This window comes from Photinus pyralis, unplaced genomic scaffold (genome assembly GCF_008802855.1).
Source record: "Photinus pyralis isolate 1611_PpyrPB1 unplaced genomic scaffold, Ppyr1.3 Ppyr1.4_LG6, whole genome shotgun sequence".
In the NCBI taxonomy this organism is placed as follows: Eukaryota; Metazoa; Arthropoda; class Insecta; order Coleoptera; family Lampyridae; genus Photinus; species Photinus pyralis.
This window is the reverse complement of record NW_022170663.1, coordinates 46,777,807-46,797,816: the sequence shown is the minus strand read 5'-3', so window position 1 is coordinate 46,797,816 and position 20,010 is coordinate 46,777,807. Positions and strand designations below refer to the sequence as shown.

The window sequence follows — 20,010 nt, the reverse complement described above, 5'->3', positions numbered from 1 at the left end:
TTCCGTTTCCTTCTCAGTCTCTGAGGGCGAGATGTGTTAACAGTGGAATTCTTTGCTTAAGAGGGCGGAAAAATAAACGTTGGTTTGTTGATAAGGGTCGCACAGTGCGGAATTTCGACATTCGGTACTGGAATGCGAACCGTTTGATATAGAGAAGCCAAATTTAAAGGTGAATCCCCTTCGAGCCATTAGACCGCGCACACGTCTACTCATTTGCACCGGGGACGTTCGCACGTCAAAACCGCTCCTGCCCTATCAAACTTCGGTGCGGATTTGTTTAGTTAGAGAACGACACGCTCGCACGAAGATCTTGGCCCGCGAAACATTAAAATTGATTTTCCTTCGACAATGAAAAGTTTGGGTTTATGGATTTGTATGGCGGAGGGAGTGCCTAATCTGAGAATCGCCCTATTATGTATATGTACACGTTGAGTTGTTCGAGATTAATAGCTCTACTGAAAATAAACGAGGTGTTTCCCTATCTACGGTCGCTTTCACTCGAAATGGGCGTTTCTTAATACCTTTTGTTCGTATCTAAAAACCGACAACACTAAGCCGAGGATAAAACACTACAGCGAACTTTGTCCAAATCTTTTTCGAGTACCATTAAACTTTATCAAAGTTATTTTTCCCGATACCTCCTTTAGTTAAGGTCCGCAAATGACGCAAGTTCTTTCGGAACTCCCATGTGACGAGAAATTTTCCTTTGAAGGGCCTAACGGTGGAATTAAATTTAGTTTTACGATTGTTTAAGATTGAGAAGGTCATCGAATTACCTAATCTAATCATCATCATGTTCTCCTGGTAGCCACAATAATTTTACAAGAATTTTCTAGCCGATACCTCGCGTATTAGGAGCCGTAACACCTCCTGGCACGTTATATTCCCCTGATACAAAATGTGTAAAAATCTAAGACGAAGTTTGGCGTCGAAAGATGTTTGTAGGCGATGGGAACAGACCTCCTCAACAATCATGTTCTCCTGGTAGCCACACGAATTTTACAAGAATTTTCTAATCGATACTTCGTGTATTAGGAGCCGAAACACCTCCTGGCACATTATATTCTCCTGATAAGAAATTTGTAAAAATCTAAGACGAAGTTTGGCGTTGAAAGATGTTTGTGGGTGATGAGAAAAGACCTCCACAACCATCATATTCCCCTGGTGGCCACACAAATTTTACAAGAATTTACTAACTGATCGTTGGTGTATTAGGAGCAGAAACGCCTTCTCGCACATTATACTCTCCTGATACAAAATTTGTAAAAATCTAAGACGAAGTTTGGGGTTGAAATATGTTTCTGGGTGATGGGAAAAGACCTCCACAGCCTTCATGATCTCCCGGTAGCCACACAAATTTTACAAGATTTTCTAGCCGATACTACGTGTATTAGGAGCAGAAACAACTCCTGATACAAAATGTGTAAAAATCTAAGACGAAGTTTAGAGTTGGAAGGTAATTGTGGGTGATGGGAAAAGACTTCCACAACCATCATGATCTCCTGGTAGCCACACAATTTTTACAAGAATTTTCTTGCCGATACTTCGTGTATTAAGAGCAGAAACACCTCCTGGCTCGATTATATTCTCCTGATAGAAAATTTGTAAAAATCTAAGACCAAGTTTGGAGTTGGAAGATGTATGTGAGTGATGGGAAAGGACCTCCACGACCATCAGTTTCTGCTGGTAGCCACACAAAGTCTAAAAGAATTTTCTAGCCGATACTTCGTGTATTAGGAGCCGAAACACCTCCTGGCACATTATATTCTCCTGATACAAAATTTGTAAATTCTAAGACAAAGTTTGGAGTTGAAAGATGTTTGTGCGTGATAGGAAAAGACCTCCACAACCATCATGTTCTCCTGGTAGCCAGATAAATTTTACAAGAATTTCTAACCCATACTTCGTGTATTAGGAACCGAAACACCTCCTGGCACGTTACATTCTCCTGATACAAAATGTGTAGAAATCCAAGACGAAGGTTGGAGTTGAAAGATGTTTGTGGGTGATGGGAAAAGACCTCCACAACCATCATGTTCTCCTGGTAGCCACACAAATTTTACAAGAATTTTCTAGCCGATACTTCGTGTATTAGGCACAGAAACAGCTCCTCGCACGTTATATTCTCCTGATACAAAATGTGTAGAAATCCAAGACGAAGGTTGGAGTTGAAAGATGTTTGTGGGTGATGGAAAAAGACCTCCCCAACCATCATGTTCTCCTGGAAGCCACACAAATTTTACAAGAATTTTCTGGCCGATACTTCGTGTATTAGGCACAGAAACACCTCCTCGCACGTTATATTCTCCTGATACAAAATGTGTAAAAATCTAAGACGAAGTTTGGCGTTGAAATATGTTTGTGGATGATGGGAAAAGACCTCCACAACCATCATGTTCTCCTGGTAGCCAGGCAAATTTTAAAAGGCTGTTCAAACAGATACCCCGGTATTAGGAGCTAAAACAGCCCTCCGCAAATTATACACTCCTGATACAAAATTTGTACAAATTTAAGACGAAGTTTGGCGTTGAAAGATGTTTGTGGGTGATGAGAAAAGACCTCCACCACCATTATGTTCTCTTGGTAGCCACACAAATTTTACAAGAATTTTCTAACTAACAGTTGGCGTATTAGGCACCTCCTAATCACCTCCTCGCACGTGATATTCGCCTGATATGAAATGTGTAAAAATCTAAGACGAAGTTTGGGGTTGAAAGATGTTTGTGGGGGATGAGAAAAGATCTCCACAACCATCATGTTCTCCTAGTAGCCAGATAAATTTTACAAGAATTTCTAACCGATACTTCGTGTATTAGGAACCGAAACACCTCCTGGCACGTTACATTCTCCTGATACAAAATGTGTAGAAATCCAAGACGAAGGTTGGAGTTGAAAGATGTTTGTGGGTGATGGGAAAAGACCTCCACTACCATCATGTTCTCCTGGTAGCCACACAAATTTTACAAGAATTTTCTAGCCGATACTTCGTGTATTAGGCACAGAAACACCTCCTCGCACGTTATATTCTCCTGATACAAAATGTGTAGAAATCCAAGACGAAGGTTGGAGTTGAAAGATGTTTGTGGGTGATGGAAAAAGACCTCCGCCACCATCATGATCTCCTGGTAGCTACACAAATTTTACAAGAATTTCCTGGCCGATACTTCGTGTATTAGGCACAGAAACACCTCCTCGCACGTTATATTCTCCTGATACAAAATGTGTAAAAATCTAAGACGAAGTTTGGCGTTGAAAGATGTTTGTGGATGATGGGAAAAGACCTCCACAACCATCATGTTCTCCTGGTAGCCAGGCAAATTTTAAAAGACTGTTCAAACAGATACCCCGGTATTAGGAGCTAAAACAGCCCTCCGCAAATTATACACTCCTGATACAAAATTTGTACAAATTTAAGACGAAGTTTGGCGTTGAAAGATGTTTGTGGGTGATGAGAAAAGACCTCCACCACCATTATGTTCTCTTGGTAGCCACACAAATTTTACAAGAATTTTCTAACTAACAGTTGGTGTATTAGGCGCCTCCTAAGCACCTCCTCGCACGTGATATTCGCCTGATATGAAATGCGTAAAAATCTAAGACGAAGTTTGGGGTTGAAAGATGTTTGTGGGGGATGAGAAAAGATCTCCACAACCATCATGTTCTCCTAGTAGCCAGATAAATTTTACAAGAATTTCTAACCGATACTTCGTGTATTAGGAACCGAAACACCTCCTGGCACGCTATATTCTCCTGATACAAAATGTGTAGAAATCCAAGACGAAGGTTGGAGTTGAAAGATGTTTGTGGGTGATGGAAAAAGACCTCCGCCACCATCATGATCTCCTGGTAGCCACACAAATTTTACAAGAATTTCCTGGCCGATACTTCGTGTATTAGGCACAGAAACACCTCCTCGCACGTTATATTCTCCTGATACAAAATGTGTAAAAATCTAAGACGAAGTTTGGCGTTGAAAGATGTTTGTGGATGATGGGAAAAGACCTCCACAACCATCATATTCTCCTGGTAGCCAGGCGAATTTTAAAAGACTGTTCAAGCAGATACCCCGGTATTAGGAGCTAAAACAGCCCTTCGCAAATTATACACTCCTGATACTAAATTTGTACAAATTTAAGACGAAGTTTGGAGTTGAAAGTTGTTTGTGGGTGATCGTAAAAGACCTCCAGAACCATCATATTCTCTTGGTAGCCACACAAATTTTACAACAATTTTCTAATAGTTAGTTGTTGTATTAGGAGCAGAAGCACCTCCTCGCACGTGATATTCGCATTCGCCTGATATAAAATGTGTAAAAATTCTGGCGTTGAAAGATGTTTGTGGGTGATGGGAAAAGACCTCCACAATCATCATGTTCTCCTGGTAGCTACACAAATTTTACAAGATTTTTCTAACCGATACCTCGTGTATTAGGAGCCGAAACATCCCCTGGCACATTATATTCTCCTGATACAAAATTTGTAAACATCTAAGACGAAGTTTGGGGTTGAAAGATGTTTGTGGGTGATGGGAAAAGGCCTCCACAACCATCATGTTCTCCTGGTAGCCAGATAAATTTTACAAGAATTTTTTAACCGATACTTCGTGTATTAGGAGCAGAAACACTTCCTGACACATTATATTCCCCTGAAACAAAATATGTAAAAATCTAAGACAAAGTTTGGGGTTGAAAGATGTTGTTGAGTGATGGGAAAAGAGCTCCACAACCATCACGTTCTCCTGGTAGCCACACAAATTTCACAAAAAATTTACTTGCCGATACTTCGTGTATTAAGGGCAGAAACACCTCCTCGCACGTTTTATGCTCCTGATACAAAATGTGTAAAAATCTAAGACGAAGTTTGGAGTTTAAAGATGTTTGTAGATGATGGGAAAAGACCTCCACAATCATCATGTTCTCCTGGTAGCCACACAAATTTTACAAGAATTTTCTAACCGATACTTCTTGAGTTAGGAGCAGAAATACCTCCTGGCACATTATATTCATTCTCCTGATACAAAATCTAAGACGAAGTTCTTTCAACTTCAACTTAGCTTCATTATAATAATCATGGCGTCAAATTCGTTTTTCTTCAAAAGAGCACACGGTATGCTCAGGGCAAGATAAAGATAAGATATTAGCAGTGCTTTCTCACTGAATGTGGTCCTTTTTCCACCTTGTGATATTTGTATATGCGCTATTATATTCGTTGTGGCTGGCCGGCCGGCTGTCCGCGTGAGATCTCGGGAACTACAATAGCTAGAGACTTCAAATTTATGCTAAAAGCTTTCTGCTATAGTGTAGATGTGCAGGCACTAGTCCATTTTTAGTTAGATTATTTGTGAGATCGATAATTGAAGAAAATAGTTTCGATATGGTTTTCGGAGGTGCTAGAATTTTACCGTTAGATAGCGCTACCAGTATAAAAACTTATTATTTACTTTGTGATTTGTTTTACAAAATTAAAGACGTACCCTCAATTGAAATTAAATAAAATTAATTATTTAAGGCATCAAAATTACTCGTGAGATCGATAATTTTAAACTTCGCTAATTAAATGCCTACTGACCTGCATTATCAAAAATGCGCTTTAATAATGCATATGCTGATTTACAACTTGTTTTATGCATATTCTTTTTCCCCTTTTCTTTTTTTTGTTGGAAATAAACACTAGTATTATTATTATAAAATTTAAGAAGATATTGGAATTAGACGTACCATGGGAAACATCTACACGACCTCGGGCGGCGAAACAAAGAACAATGGTAATAAGAAATCTACTACAGAAATTACCTTACCAAGCAAGGAAAATAATTGTGCTTTGCCATTGGTAATTGGAGCACAAAATATCAACCACTCCATGTAAATTAGATAATTAAAATTGTATAGTCTTGGTGAATGCTGTATAAGCAACTTGAGGAGATTCTAGTACACCAAACTTGAACCCTAAAAGAAATTAAAGGTAACCACGTTTAAGAAAATCACATTACCGTAACATTTGTCAGTAACCCAAAATCCGATCCCAAAATAAATAGCTGCACTGCGTCATAATTTCTAAACGAACCAAGTCATAATTAAAAATTTCCAATAAATTCCCGGATTTCAATCAAACAACAACAAAAATCTGTACATATTTCCAACATGCTAACCGTGGCCAATTAAATTGCTTTTTTTCTTTCATTCGATTTATGTGAAATATTTCAATGAGTTAATATCTAACAGCAAAAATACGCTTTAATTAAATTTACAACGTACAAATTGGGTTTAGGACTCGCATTATTATGACGTGAACATGCAAATTGCTACACCATAATCGAATTGTAGGGACAATACTAAAAATAGAACTGTTTCAGTTTTATGAGGCCGACTGTTCATTTTGATACTTAACGGTGGACTGACGTTTATGAGCTGACCGTTTCTAATTTCCTGCGTTCGATAAGCATCAAATAGAAGTTTGGTTTCGCCCCTTTCATTGCCTTCGGCGTGTCAAAATCTAACGGCGCCGATCTCAAAAGTAAATTTTTCAATCTGTACGGTTAAGTTATGATTTTTGGGAGAATTTTATGATAATAAAATTGTCGAGCGGGATTTTATCCATAAACCGACGCCATCGTTGTAGTTGACGAGCGTTAAATTCATAGATTACATTTACGCCCGTTGTTGCTTTAATACGGAATCTAATCTCTTTAAAACCCTCACTCGCACATAATCCTAAAGTGATAAATTACTCACCTTCGAATCTTAGCGAAAAATTCAACGTGGCCGTATTAAGCCGTATCGTCGTTAAAATTAAGTACGGACGGGATACGTTCTGAAAGTGCAATTTTTCACGGTCCGCCGACCTTAATAAATAGATTCCGTTTAAGACCGTCGTAACACTATAACGTTATACAATTTAAAAATGAGGTGAACGCGAGACGTTCATTGTTTGGAGCAAAATCCCCTAAAGTCGGCTTTGATGATTTCAAAAGATTGCGACACATTTAATTTCGGAGATTGGCGACGAAAACTTATCATCTCCCCGAGAAGACAATACGGCGGTGTTTTTCATTTCCGAATTGCGATGCGGCGAACGGATGACGAATGCCCGATATATCCGGTCTTTGGACATCTTCAAATGGGTACCGAGACTAATGGAATTTTTCGTCGGTTCTAAAGTACGTTTGAACAAATTCGCCTCTTGCCGACAACAAATCCAATTTAATCAACATCGGAACTGCTTCTGCATAATAAATTACTAAGGCATTATCTAGACGGTACAAACTCATACGGCGACTAAGGTCGAAAAGAGAATTTCGAGCGTCGGTGACCGAATTTGAAACGAAAAGAGCGTTAAACAGAAATATTACCTCAACGTGAATCTATTTTTAATTTTGTTTTTAAGCAAACCAAAAATAGATTAAAATGGCGATTTTGGAAAGCTTTTAACGTCGCTTTAATCCGAAGTTTTTTCGCTGCCGCGCTAAACACTTGATAAATTTTGCTGTTGGAGTTATTAGCAAAGATGCTCACGGTTTAATCCCGGCAGCTTTAAAAGCTTTACGAAAGTGTATAAAAAAATCATTTGAATATAAATGTAAATTACTTACCGACGCTTAAATACAGTTGGGTACCGATTTCGTACGGCTCCCACGTAAGTCCCCTGTAGCGCGTCTTTTCTCTAGGCGTTCCATAGTCGGGTATATCCTTGTGAACGCCGGGACCGTTCGGATCGCCGCTCTTCGCGAAGTTGCTGAAGAAGTTTAGCACCGCTTCGGCGACGCCCATGTCTTGCCTGCTGAAGTTCTGTGGGAAAAACGGCATCCCGCCTACTAACGGCATGCCTAAGATGTAGGTCAGGTCCTTGCCCCTTACGCTACCGAGCCTCTGAAATTATTTTTAAAGTTAACTAGCTGAGAGATTTGAGATAAATAAGAGGAGAATCCTGTTTAAAGTATACGCGAAACGCGTTTGTCACGTAATTAAGGTAAACAAGAGACACTTTAAACAGAATTACGCATTCATTTTTATCAAAATGGCTTCTCTGGGAAGGTATCTCCAGAGAAAACAATTTAAAAATGATTACTTTGCTAAGCGTAACGAAATACAACCACTCACTTATACTTATGACAATAATAAGCTAAACAACGACCATAAAACCCATTTATGTGCAAAGAAGACGAGGAATTTGACGGTATCATGGAAGAACGAGAGCAATGCGAAACTAAAATCTAAAATGAAGTCGAAGATATATATAGTGCTATTCATTAAGAAGTAGACATGTACATTGTTTTTCCCTATGTCTACTTTTAAAACACAAAATCTCTTCCGAAGGGCGCCTAATTTTATGCAACCAAAATAACCAAATAAGGATCTGGCTGGCTAATTAATTTGAGTATTGTTGCTTTATTGGCTTCCGTATTGTCAATTGGTATAGTGCCGGAAACAGATGTTTATTTGTTTTAAAAAGATATTTTAGATGCATCAAATTATGCGCCCCGCAGAAGAAATTTGGGGTTTTAAACCAAGACATAGGGAAAAACACACGTAAATTTTAATAAATATCACTGTAGAAGGCTTACTAACGATCCGAAGAAAGCCGAAGCCTAGATAGCACCCCTAGAAAAGTATTGTAAAGAACGTTCCAGAAACCCCGACAGACATCGAGGCACCATGAAAGTTTAGTCATCGGCGATAAGGGCGAAATCTTTCCGGAAAAAATGACGTGTTTATTCCCATTCCAAATCATTCTCGAACAATTGTCGCTTACTACGTAAGTAAATTGTAGTGTATTTCAGTCAGTTCCAAGATCGACGCGCTTTAGTTAGGGTGTAAACAATGAGGGATAAATAATAATTAAAATTTTACAAGGTTTTCCGTGAAAAAGTGGTAGGTACCCAACGTGTTCCCGCATATTATATTCTCGTCATACAAGATTTGCAAACCTAAAAAAACGTTGAAGTATTTGGTGTTTGGGCGTTGGAAAAAGTCCATCACGTCCCCACCTTACCCAGACAAATTTTACAAGTTGAAAGTGAAATTGTAAGTGTTTTTGTGAGTCTTAAAGTGGATTTTAGACGTGTTTATTAATCTCTAAGACCCAGTAAAAGTTTTTTAAGTGCTTCAAAAGGTTTTTACGAGACTCTTCTAAAGGGTTTAATGGCCTTTAAGAGCTTTTAATACTCATTAAAAGAATTTAATATATGAATCCTGAAAACTTGTAAAAAATCCACATTGGCAGCTAGTAAAAAGGATAGGAGAGTTCTGGCCCAATTTTCGGGTCAAATCCCATGTATTTTCTTATGGGAAATTCTAAGGTCTATCTTGGCTGCTTTTGAGCACTCCCAGTCAGTGCACATGCGCGCCCCACCCCTTTGCGCAGCGCCATCTTAGATCCCTTCATTTTGGATCCGCCATTTTAGATTCTGCCATCTTGGATCCACCATCTTGGATTCCGCCATCTTGGACTCCTCAAGTTCTCGTGGACTTCTCAGAATCCCCAAGTTTTTACGGATTCCAAGAAATGCACAAGAATCCAAGATGGCGGAATCCAAGATAACGTTGCGAAAAGGGGTGGGGCACGCATGCGCACTGAACGGAAGTGCTCAAAAACAGCCAAAATGGACCTTAGAATTTTCCATCGCCAATGTAAAAGCAGCCTAAAGGTGTGTAAGAGTCCTTATCAGAATCTTTAAAAGATAAAATTCAATGGTCCTTTCCCTATACATAATAAATTCTACGGACGCTGGGGCATACTCCATACCCCCAGAGCTACATTTTTCTTCGAAACGTTCAGTTTTAAGGACTCTGTCGTAATTTTTCATAGAGAACACCGTATTTTCCTCAAAAAACCAAAAACACTAAATGTGTTGGGGGATAATGTACAACCGGGAGGGCTGGGGGGTATTGAATACCCCCCAGAGAAAAAGAAAAATGTAATATTTATTTCCCTACACTTATCATACGATTTTCGGGCGCTGGGGGTATGATGGGGGATATTCCAGACCCCCCAGAGCTGCAGTCTCCCCCAAAACGTTCACCTTTAAGTACACTGTCGTAGTTTTTTATAGAGGACACCGTATTTTCCTCAAAAAGTCAAAAGCACTAAAAGTGTCGGGGGGGTAATGTACAATCGGGGGGTCTGGGGGGTATGGAATACCCCCCAGGAAAAAAAAATTAATTGTCTATTTCCCTACATATATAATAAAATTTTCGGGCGATGGGGGGGTATGATGGGGGATATTCCAGACCCCCCAGAGCTACAGTCTTCCCTTTAAGTACCAATAGAGGACACCGTATTTTCCTCATCAAAAGCACTTGTAATGTACATCGGGGGGTCTGGGGGGTATGGAATACCCCCCAGTTTTTCATAGAGGACACCGTATTTTCCTCAAAAAGACAAAAGCACTAAATGTGTTGGGGGATAATGTACAAGCGGGGGGTCTGGGGGGTATGGAATACCCCCCAGGGAAAAAGAAAAATTTAATATTTATTTCCCTACACTTATACGATTTTCGGGCGCTGGGGGTATGATGGGGGATATGACGGGGGATATTCCAGACCCCCCAGAGCTACAGCCTCCCCCAAAACGTTCACCTTTAAGTACACTGTCGTAGTTTTTCATAGAGGACACCGTATTTTCTTCAAAAAGCCAAAAACATTTGGGGGATAATGTAAAACCGGGGGGTCTGGGGGGTATGGAATACCCCCCAGGGAAAAAGAAAAATTTAATATTTATTTCTCTACACATATCATACGATTTTCGGGCGCTGGGGGTATGACGGGGGATATTCCAGACCCCCCAGAGCTACAGCCTCCCCCAAAACGTTCACCTTTAAGTACACTGTCGTAGTTTTTCATAGAGGACACCGTATTTTCTTCAAAAAGCCAAAAACATTTGGGGGATAATGTAAAACCGGGGGGTCTGGGGGGTATGGAATACCCCCCAGGGAAAAAGAAAAATTTAATATTTATTTCTCTACACATATCATACGATTTTCGGGCGCTGGGGGTATGACGGGGGATATTCCAGACCCCCCAGAGCTACAGCCTCCCCCAAAACGTTCACCTTTAAGTACACTGTCGTAGTTTTTCATAGAGGACACCGTATTTTCCTCAAAAAGCCAAAAACACTTGGGAGATAATGTACAACCGGGGGGTGTGGGGGTATGGAATACGCCCCTGGGAAAAAGAAAAATTTCATGTTTATGTCCCTATACATCTCATAAGATTTTCTGGCGCTGGGGGATATTATATACCCAAAGCACTAAATATGTCGGAGGATAATGTACAACCTAGGGGTCCATACCCCCCAGGGGAAAAAATGTAATGTTCATTTCATTATAAATATCATTTTCGGGCGCTGGTGGAATAATGGGGATATCCCAGCTTTTGTGGGTCTCTAACTGTTTATTTCTTATAAGCGAGTCTTTAGGCGCATTTGCGAGTCTTCAATGGTCTCTAAAAATTTTATAGGCTTAAACACTATTTAAAAGAAGCGAGGTATTTATAAATCTTTGAAGATCTATAAAAGGTTTAAATCTTTAATCTTTAAGACTATTTGAAAGCTTCGCCTGGGGGGAGCTGAAGCACTCAAAGAGCTTTCGTGGTCTGTTGCGTTTTAAATAACTTTAATATTTCACAAAAGTCGCATACTCAGAGCTTCACGTCATCTTAACGATTCTAAAAGTGTTAGAGACCTAAAATACCTCAGTCTTAACACCTAAATGAGATTATGTATTTTTTCAAAACAGACTAAAAAATCGAGGAAAACTAGGAAAACAAGAAAATCGGCGGACATAAAAGCAAGGAAGGCGAGGGGTCAAAAGAAGATAAAAAATCGAGGCAGTGGGCGAAATCGAGTCAAGGAATTTGACGGTGTCGAGTGAGAGAGAAAATACCAAAGACGAAACACGAGAAGCCAAGGGTTCGAATTAGGTGAAAAGACGAGGGTGTTGGGTGTCTATAAAAACCGATGAACATACAAGAAAGTAAAGCAAACTAAAAAAGCTATGAAGCTGATATTGCGGTCGAGGTGTATGAACACTAAAGCCATGGAAGGTGAAGAGTGGAAGAGCGAAGTATTGGAAGGAACCGAAGATGTCGAAATAGTGAAGGAGGCTTTCTCTAGCTCTCTTTACCATATGAAGCCACATCACCAGCTCACTAAAAAAATGATACTGATACTTCCGCATCCATATATTTTGACGTAGCTAACTTGTACGGAATTTTAAATTTAAGCGTTTTAAAATACTCACCTGTGGATAATCACTATCTTTCGTTTGATAACCGAAATGAAAAAAATACGTCTTCGCCCCTCTTCGGGCATGTAAATATCCTACACGTATTAAGGGGGACACGGTGTGGCCATCACTGAGTGCTTCCATAGTGGAGTCCCTAATATTAATCGGATGCTGAATGGGCTTATCCCAGTCCGTATATTCGTTTCTAACTGCCGAGAAGATTTCGTTTAAATGATAAACGTAAGCGTTACGAATATAAGTCCTAAGCACGCGATTACGTTCCTCCTCCTCGAAACCGTACTGAATGTCAGTAGCACTAAAGTCATTATAACTTTCGGTAGTTGTTGTACCTAGCAGAACTTCGCAAGTTATAAAATTTTCACTCGCGTGCTCCATCGAGTATTCAGGATCGGGCGTTTCCAAGTCGATCGGCAACGAGGGCGCAATTCTCGGCATAAATCTGACAATTTCGATGTTGACGTCTAGCAGCGCCTGGACCGGCCTGAGAAAAATAATTTATAAAGCGAAACTTTTTAGATTAGGCGCGCACAGACCTGGATCGTAAGCAGGGCGCGATGTCTTCGTCTTCACCCTCCGCCGAAGACAGACAGCCTGTCTGTTGGCCGACGCTAATGCGGATACTGTCAGGATTGTGTATGGTCGCCCAGGGACTTAAAGCGGCACCACTCAAAAGGACGACACGTTGAAAGAGTCCTTGAAATTTACACTTCAAATCGGACACGTACCGAGCCACCACTTACCTTTGGATTTCGGCGAGACGAGCAAAAAATTTGCCAAAGCAGCTCCCGTGTCGTGTCCAATTAGCGTCACTCGCTTATGATCGCCGCCGAAAGACGCGATATTCGCCTTTATCCACCTCAACGCTGCCGCAATATCCTTGATGCCGAGATTACCTCCGGACGAATCGGACGTGTCGACACCGACACGAGTTTTTAAAAAACCTGCAACAATACGCGAAGCAATTAATCACCGCGTTACGTAAATGAACAGTCGGGAATTTCGAAGTTCGGCAACAACGTGGTTTATTTAAAAATGGCCGAACAAAAAACTCTTTGATCGTCAATTTGGTACGAAATAAGATTATGGAAATATAGCTTCAAGTGCAAGCTGTAAAATTTGACGTTCCAATTAACACCAAAGGCATTTCTAATTTAACTTAAATTAAATTTTAAGTTATTTAAATGAAACTGCTCGAGAACGTAACGAAATACGCTACGCAAATACAATGCTGTTTAATTTGTGCACTGTTACAGTACAGTGTCACCAACTGCAGTAATATTTTAATTAATTAAATTAACACTGTGGAACATTGACGAACCGCAATGGTTATTCCCATCCAAATATAATTCCACCAAGCCTGGCTTCTCATCTTGATAGCTTGTTAGAGCTACCTATACCTAATAAAATCAATTTTTCCGAATATAAAAACGTAATCAAATATGTCGGGGCGGAACCGAAAAAAAATGTCGATATAAAACCGTAAGATTTTATAATTCAAGTGAGATGTTTACGAATAACGCGGCGTCTCACAAAAGATTTGCGGAGCGAATTTCGTCTCGTACGTCGCCTTCCATTAAAGGTGTGTTCCGAAATTTAAATTCAATCTATTTTTCAATTTTGTACGTCTACGTGAGACGGAACGCACTCGAAAATATGGGCTCATTACGTACGTCGCGTATTTACCCCTTTCGTTTTGATGGCTCCTAAAATTTACATCATTTATCCTTAAAAGCCGCGCGGTGCGTGTGGCGCACTAAATTTTTATAACGACCCCATTCCGCCATTACGACCCTATACACGTTTTTTTTCGGAAGGCTCGGTACTCGTGCCGTTCCCTTACGTTGAACCAATGAAAAATGAACTATAAGTTGTGGGAAAGTGGTTGGTTGAGAACGTTGTGGATTGTGTTAGTGTGACAATTCTCGAGTGAGTCACTTTACATCGTAGATTTTATACGAGCGAGCGTCGTTAAAGCGTGACAATGTTTTAATCGTGCACTTAAAACTTAATTTAATGACTTTGCTTTGGTGGCAAGATGGCCCATATTTTACATAAACATGACGCAATTACTTTCTCCGCAATTATATTTCCATATAAAACACTGTAGAGAAGAGTATGGTCCCTCAGCTCGTACTAATCTTCCTTTGTTTCCCGACTTGAAGTTCAATTTAACAGTTACAGTAGCGCATTTTCTTGATAAATTTCGAATAAAACATAAAAAATTTACGGACACGTTTCGACAGCCAAGCCTTCATCATCAGCAAATAAATACAATTTTGATACGGATGAGTACAAAAGAGTGACTTGACAATTTTGCCGACCATTTTTGGGATATACTGGCGCTGTGTTAAGTTTTCTCTAATTATTCTACTTTCAAGCTTCGCTGACGCTATTTGCGGATTTATCTTACAAAAGTTTTAAGACCGTTTTGCGATTTTTTTTCTTACTTCTTACTTTTGATTTACGATTTACTTCATTTTTACCTTCCGGATTGTGCTTTCGACATAGTGTAACCGCTGAATTTTGGATTTTTTCAATATTGCGCAAGAAAAATTAATTTGTAAAGGTCCAGCGCCATTTAGAGATCAGAAAGACGCGCAGATATTTCAACTTTACCGGCAGAACTACCCGCCATTTTAGTGAAACCAAACAGCTGAGATTTACCTGGTATTGAATTTTAAAGTATTTTTCTTAAAATTTAATATCACATACAGATGTAAGGACAATTAGAAGTCGAACTAAATTTTACTTTTGCTAGGTTAAAGTCATTCGAGATATTGAGTCATTTTAAATATTAATTGCAGTTCTCAGTATACGATTAGCCTCAGTGTCAAACGTTACATTGCTAATCGAGATGTTTTGTACAGCGCGATCATTACCTTTTGTTTGTTGTGTTTTTGTCTGTTTACAGGTTTTCAGTATACGCGCCCTTCTTCGGCTCAACAAGGCCGTTGCGACCTGTAGTTCAAATTTTGCTATTTTCGTCGGTTTCCCCTAGTTTAACGTTTGATTACATATTTTGTAACAGGAGTGTATAATTTTCGAAGAGCTGTTTTAGCTCCTAATATCGAGGTATCTGTTTGAACATTCTTGTAAAATTTGCCTGGCTAACAGGAGAACATGATGGTTGTGGAGGTCTTTTCCCATTACCTACAAACATCTTTCAACGCCAAACTTCGTTCGAGATTTTTACTGTATCAGAGGAATATAACGTGCTAGGAAGTGTTTCTGCTCCTAATACACGAGGTATCGACTAGAATATCCTTGTAAAGCTTGCATGGCTGTCAGGAGAACGTGATGGTTGTGGAGGTTTTTTCCCATCACCCACAAACATATTTCAAAACCAAATTTCGCTTTAAATTTATACAAATTTTGAAAATTTGAATTTTTTGAAAATGGGAGGGGGTGGACATACGTTCTACTTTTCGCGGTATTACTCTAATGGACCAAAAATAAAATCCGTATATATTACAGTTTTTAAGCAGTAGGCCATGGATTCATGAAGATTCTGTTATGTTTATTGTATCCATGGTAACTAAGGCAGCCAATACCAATCAATAATGAAAATTGTTCACGGTGGAAACATGTGATTTCAAAATTTTGAAAAATATGATCCAAAGCACTCTTCTCAAAAAATTAAAAATTGTATTTTTAAGAAAAATGTGATACTGAACCACCATGTGTGATATATCGTTGTAAAGAGAAAAAAAGACGTAATCTCAAAATGTGAAAATTCAAAATGGCGCCCATAAGAAAAACTAAAGTTACCACGTGTTTCTCAGTCATCTTGAAAGTTATTAAAAACTGGATGCCATATTTGAAATCTCCATTAAAAAGTGTCCGAATAATGTGTTAATTAGAAATGTCTACTACGATTAGTTTATCATGAAAAAATTAAAAATGAAAATCAGACATTTTCGTTTTTTTGCGATATCTTCAAAACTGTTAGATAGATATTTCAAATTTTTTTTCAGATTCTTATTCAGCCCGAAAATTAGCAACTTTGCCCCCATTTAACCAACCTTCTATCTCTTAGGATAAGTGATATCCCCATAGTGGCACTCGAAAAATGAACACCGTGTATATAATAATATTTAAAAAAATATATAGGTTGTGGTATATCCATGTAATAAGGAAACATAATCCAAAAAGTTAACGTTCATAATATACAGGGTGTTGCATTAAAAATTGGGTCAAATCTCAAAAATTGGGGTCCAAACAACTTATCTAGAATGGTCCTGTTTATGGTATTAACAGCTTCAAAGTGGCACATGGTCGCGAAAACCGCAAATGCTTCCAGAACTAACCTCCTCAGTTCTATTTTCGATGCAAAATCGAAAAATCCAATTTTTTCAAAATATTTCAAAATCCAAAAAATGTTTCACTGATTTCTAAACGACCTTTGATTGCACGACTTTTCTCCCATTTAACCAAATTTGTGTCTCTTACCCTCTTTCAAGAATGTCCATAACGGCCCTCCCTATGTTACTGTTAATTTTGATATACGAAAGAGTGTCCTTTTGTTGATAATGAACAAACAATGCAAATTAATTGATACACAAGACCTATACAGGGTGAGTTTTTTTCGGTGACAGGCATGGGGATCTCGCGGAGAAAGGGAAAATAAATATAGCGGAATGATGGTGAAGATAGGTATATGCGACAATAGTAGTTTCGTATATCAAAATTAACAGTAACATGGGGAGGGCCGTTATGGACATTCTTGAAAGAGGGTAAGTAAGAGACACAAATTTGGTTAAATGGGAGAAAAGTTGCGAAATCAAAGGTCTAAGAGGACAACGTTTAGTGTGGTTTTGCAAATATTTTGAAGAAATCGGATTTTTTTTCTTCTAGAGCAAAACCAACGACACTTCTTCGCGGCAACTTCAAATGCCCTTTAGGCCAGAGTTGTTAATTTTTTAATTCGACATTTCACCTTTGCGAAACCATCATCTTGAACCATTTTGATTTTAATTCATTGATGTGGTTTAATTGCGGTGTAGCTTTTTTTCGGTTTACTTAAGAAAATTTCTATTACAGAAGGGTTTTTGACGGTTACTTTTGTCAAAGTGTTGGCCAAGTGTATGATTTTTGCTCATAGTATAGATTTTAGTCATTGTGTCGTCGTTCGGTTGTGCGCTGGCGAAAAATTAGTTTTCTGTGGGCCGCCCGTTTGGTTTGGTTTGCGGAAAATAATTGGAGTTACCTACTTGAATTTTGTTTGATTGTTAGCTGTGATATTTTGGGGACCACATTTATTAAAAAGTTATATATTATTCGTGCAACCATATTTCGCTTGTTGGTTCTGGCTCTGAATAAACATAAGTTGGCGTTGCAGGTAATTTCTTGCAATCCGTATACATATACAGGGTGGCCCATTGAAAACTAAACAGTAGTATTTTCAGTCAGTTAAAAGTGCACAATCGAAAACGCTATCCTTCACCTCAAGATTAACAGAAATGTTGAAATTCGTAACAGTAAAAGAGGGGTGATAAAAGGAAATTCATGAAAACCACGTCAAAGCGTAGGCAAATAGGCGTAAACGCAAAACAGATAATTATTTCCCAAACAATAAACGGTCTCCTCTTCTTAGAAATAATACCCCAATTAATAATAAACTAAGGTAGAAAAAAGACGACTGACGAAACCGATCTTTTTTGCCGGCGCGAGGGAGGAAAACCTCTTTATGTTTGTAACACAATAGCGAGCGGTATTGCTACTGCTCGCGGAACGGTAGCTAAATTTGATTTATGTTATTTTATAAGCCGGGGGTTCTAAAGAAATTTGCTTTGGAGAGCGAAGAAATATGGAAGGGTAACCTTTCATCGACGTATTTCATAAATCGCAATTGATTGGATTCGTTTATTAATTGACGCGTTATAAACACCGCGGGGTCGCCCGCGCCCCCCTGACGTGGGACAGGTACAAAAGTCGCGGGGATTAACATACCGATACGTCTTTCCGCCCGTATTTCTCGCCCGCGAGTTTAATGAAGCCGCCCCCTTCTTTTGAGAAGATTGTTTCGTAATAAAACCATCGCGTTCTCAAAACTTATTACTCCACCCCCACCCTCCTCATTACGCTCGGAAATTTATTATAAGAATCGTTCGTGCAATAAATAAGCTCGTGACTTTACGTCTAATTATTCGCCTCCCTTATTACTTTCCTTTCTCTAACTGGAAGCCTGCAGGTGAGTACGTGCAAGTGCGACATTCGCATGTCCCCCCCCCCTCAATTTGCATTAATAATAAAGGATAATTGAATCCGGTTAACCAGATTGTTACTAAATTATTTTATACAGGTTGAGTTTTTTTTTCATTTTAAACATTGGGATCTCGTAAACCATAAGACACACAGATTCGGTTAAATGAGGAAAGAGCTTATTTTAGATATGCTTTTGTTTTTTGAAAAAATCCACAGTTTACTAGATATGAGCGAAAAACAGATTTAGTGATTTTTCTTTTAAATGTTGTAGAATCGATTATTAAAAATACAGCAAAATGACACGAATAAATGTTTCAGACATTTGAATGCTTAATATTATGAATATACTAATTTCCTTCTATATTTTACAATTTTTGAGTTATAATACAAACTTTAATTTTTTTTAATGATAGCCATAGACTTTAATAAATAAACGCACTGCAGGAATTTTCGTATTATTGAGAGGTAAATAAACAGAGTGTAACAACATCCAGTGAGATAGGTAACAGTGTAACTGTAGCACATTTAACATATTTAATTTCGAAAATTCACTATGAAAGTTAAATTAACAATTATATTCAATACACTATTAAAAGTAGATCCTGCCATGCCATGGAAAACAATGAATAAACAAAATACTGCTGTTTATTGTTGAAGGTCTCAAAGAAAACTTTTTAAAAATCTCACAGCCAGCTATGGTTACCATTTAAAACATGTAAGTTTGAATTATAACTCGAAAATTATAAAAGAAGAATGAAAATTAATAAATGTACCTTATTAAGGGGAATAAAATCTACAATTTTTGTTTTTCGCATATTTCTGTATTTCTCATACTAACGATTCTACAACTGTGCATTTTTTCAAAAAACAAAAGCATATCTTGAATAAGCTCTTAAAACGACAACTCTTTCCTTATTTAACCGAATCTCTATATCTTACGGTTTCCGAGATCCTGACGCTTAAAATGAAAAAAAACTCACCCTGTATATAGAAATGACCAAACTTTCAAATTTTAAATACCTGTATATTATTCAATTATTGGAGTCTCTAAGACATTCTAGCCATAAACAATGTCATAAATACCTATCTTCAGCTGTTACGGCAAATTCAAGAATTTAATATACAGGGTGTGGTATTAAAATATGGACAGTAATGAGAATTGTTAGATGACACGCGTTTTTGGTGACCCAAAATATCAATTAAAGTATCCGCACGTTTATAGAGAAGAAAAAATTTCCACGTGACGGTTTTGTCCGTCTGTCTGTCCGCCTGTTCCTCGCCTAACTCGCGAACGAAAAGAGATAGCCATGTCAAATTTTCGCTAATCGATCTCTACGAGTTCAAAGATCAGTGCTATTGACTGTGAGCCGGATTAAAAGTCTGGTTTCCCTACTGAAAATCGTATAACTAATCTCCATTTGCGAGACTCAAATTGTCAAAGAATTAAATTATGAAATCCGCGTCTTGATCTGTCAAGTCGTTTTCAAGCTCGTTAGAATGAAAGACATAATTAGTGTTTGTTTTTTTGTTGCATTTGGCTGCATAAATAATTATTTAACTTTGTAT

The 20,010-nt window shown here is 38.5% G+C and overlaps 1 protein-coding gene across 1 annotated transcript in view; it reads right to left on the bottom strand.

Annotated features, from left to right (window-relative positions):
• LOC116174674 (neuroligin-1-like) overlaps positions 1-20,010 on the bottom strand; it is a 168,828-nt gene that overhangs the window by 12,406 nt on the left and 136,412 nt on the right. Inside the window, exons 6-9 of the mRNA XM_031492620.1 lie at positions 12,981-13,181; positions 12,774-12,933; positions 12,235-12,721; positions 7,588-7,864 (exon numbers count right to left, since the gene is read on the bottom strand). Of these exons, the coding sequence (XP_031348480.1) occupies positions 7,588-7,864; positions 12,235-12,721; positions 12,774-12,933; positions 12,981-13,181 (1,125 nt within the window). The remainder of the gene's footprint in view (positions 1-7,587; positions 7,865-12,234; positions 12,722-12,773; positions 12,934-12,980; positions 13,182-20,010) is intronic.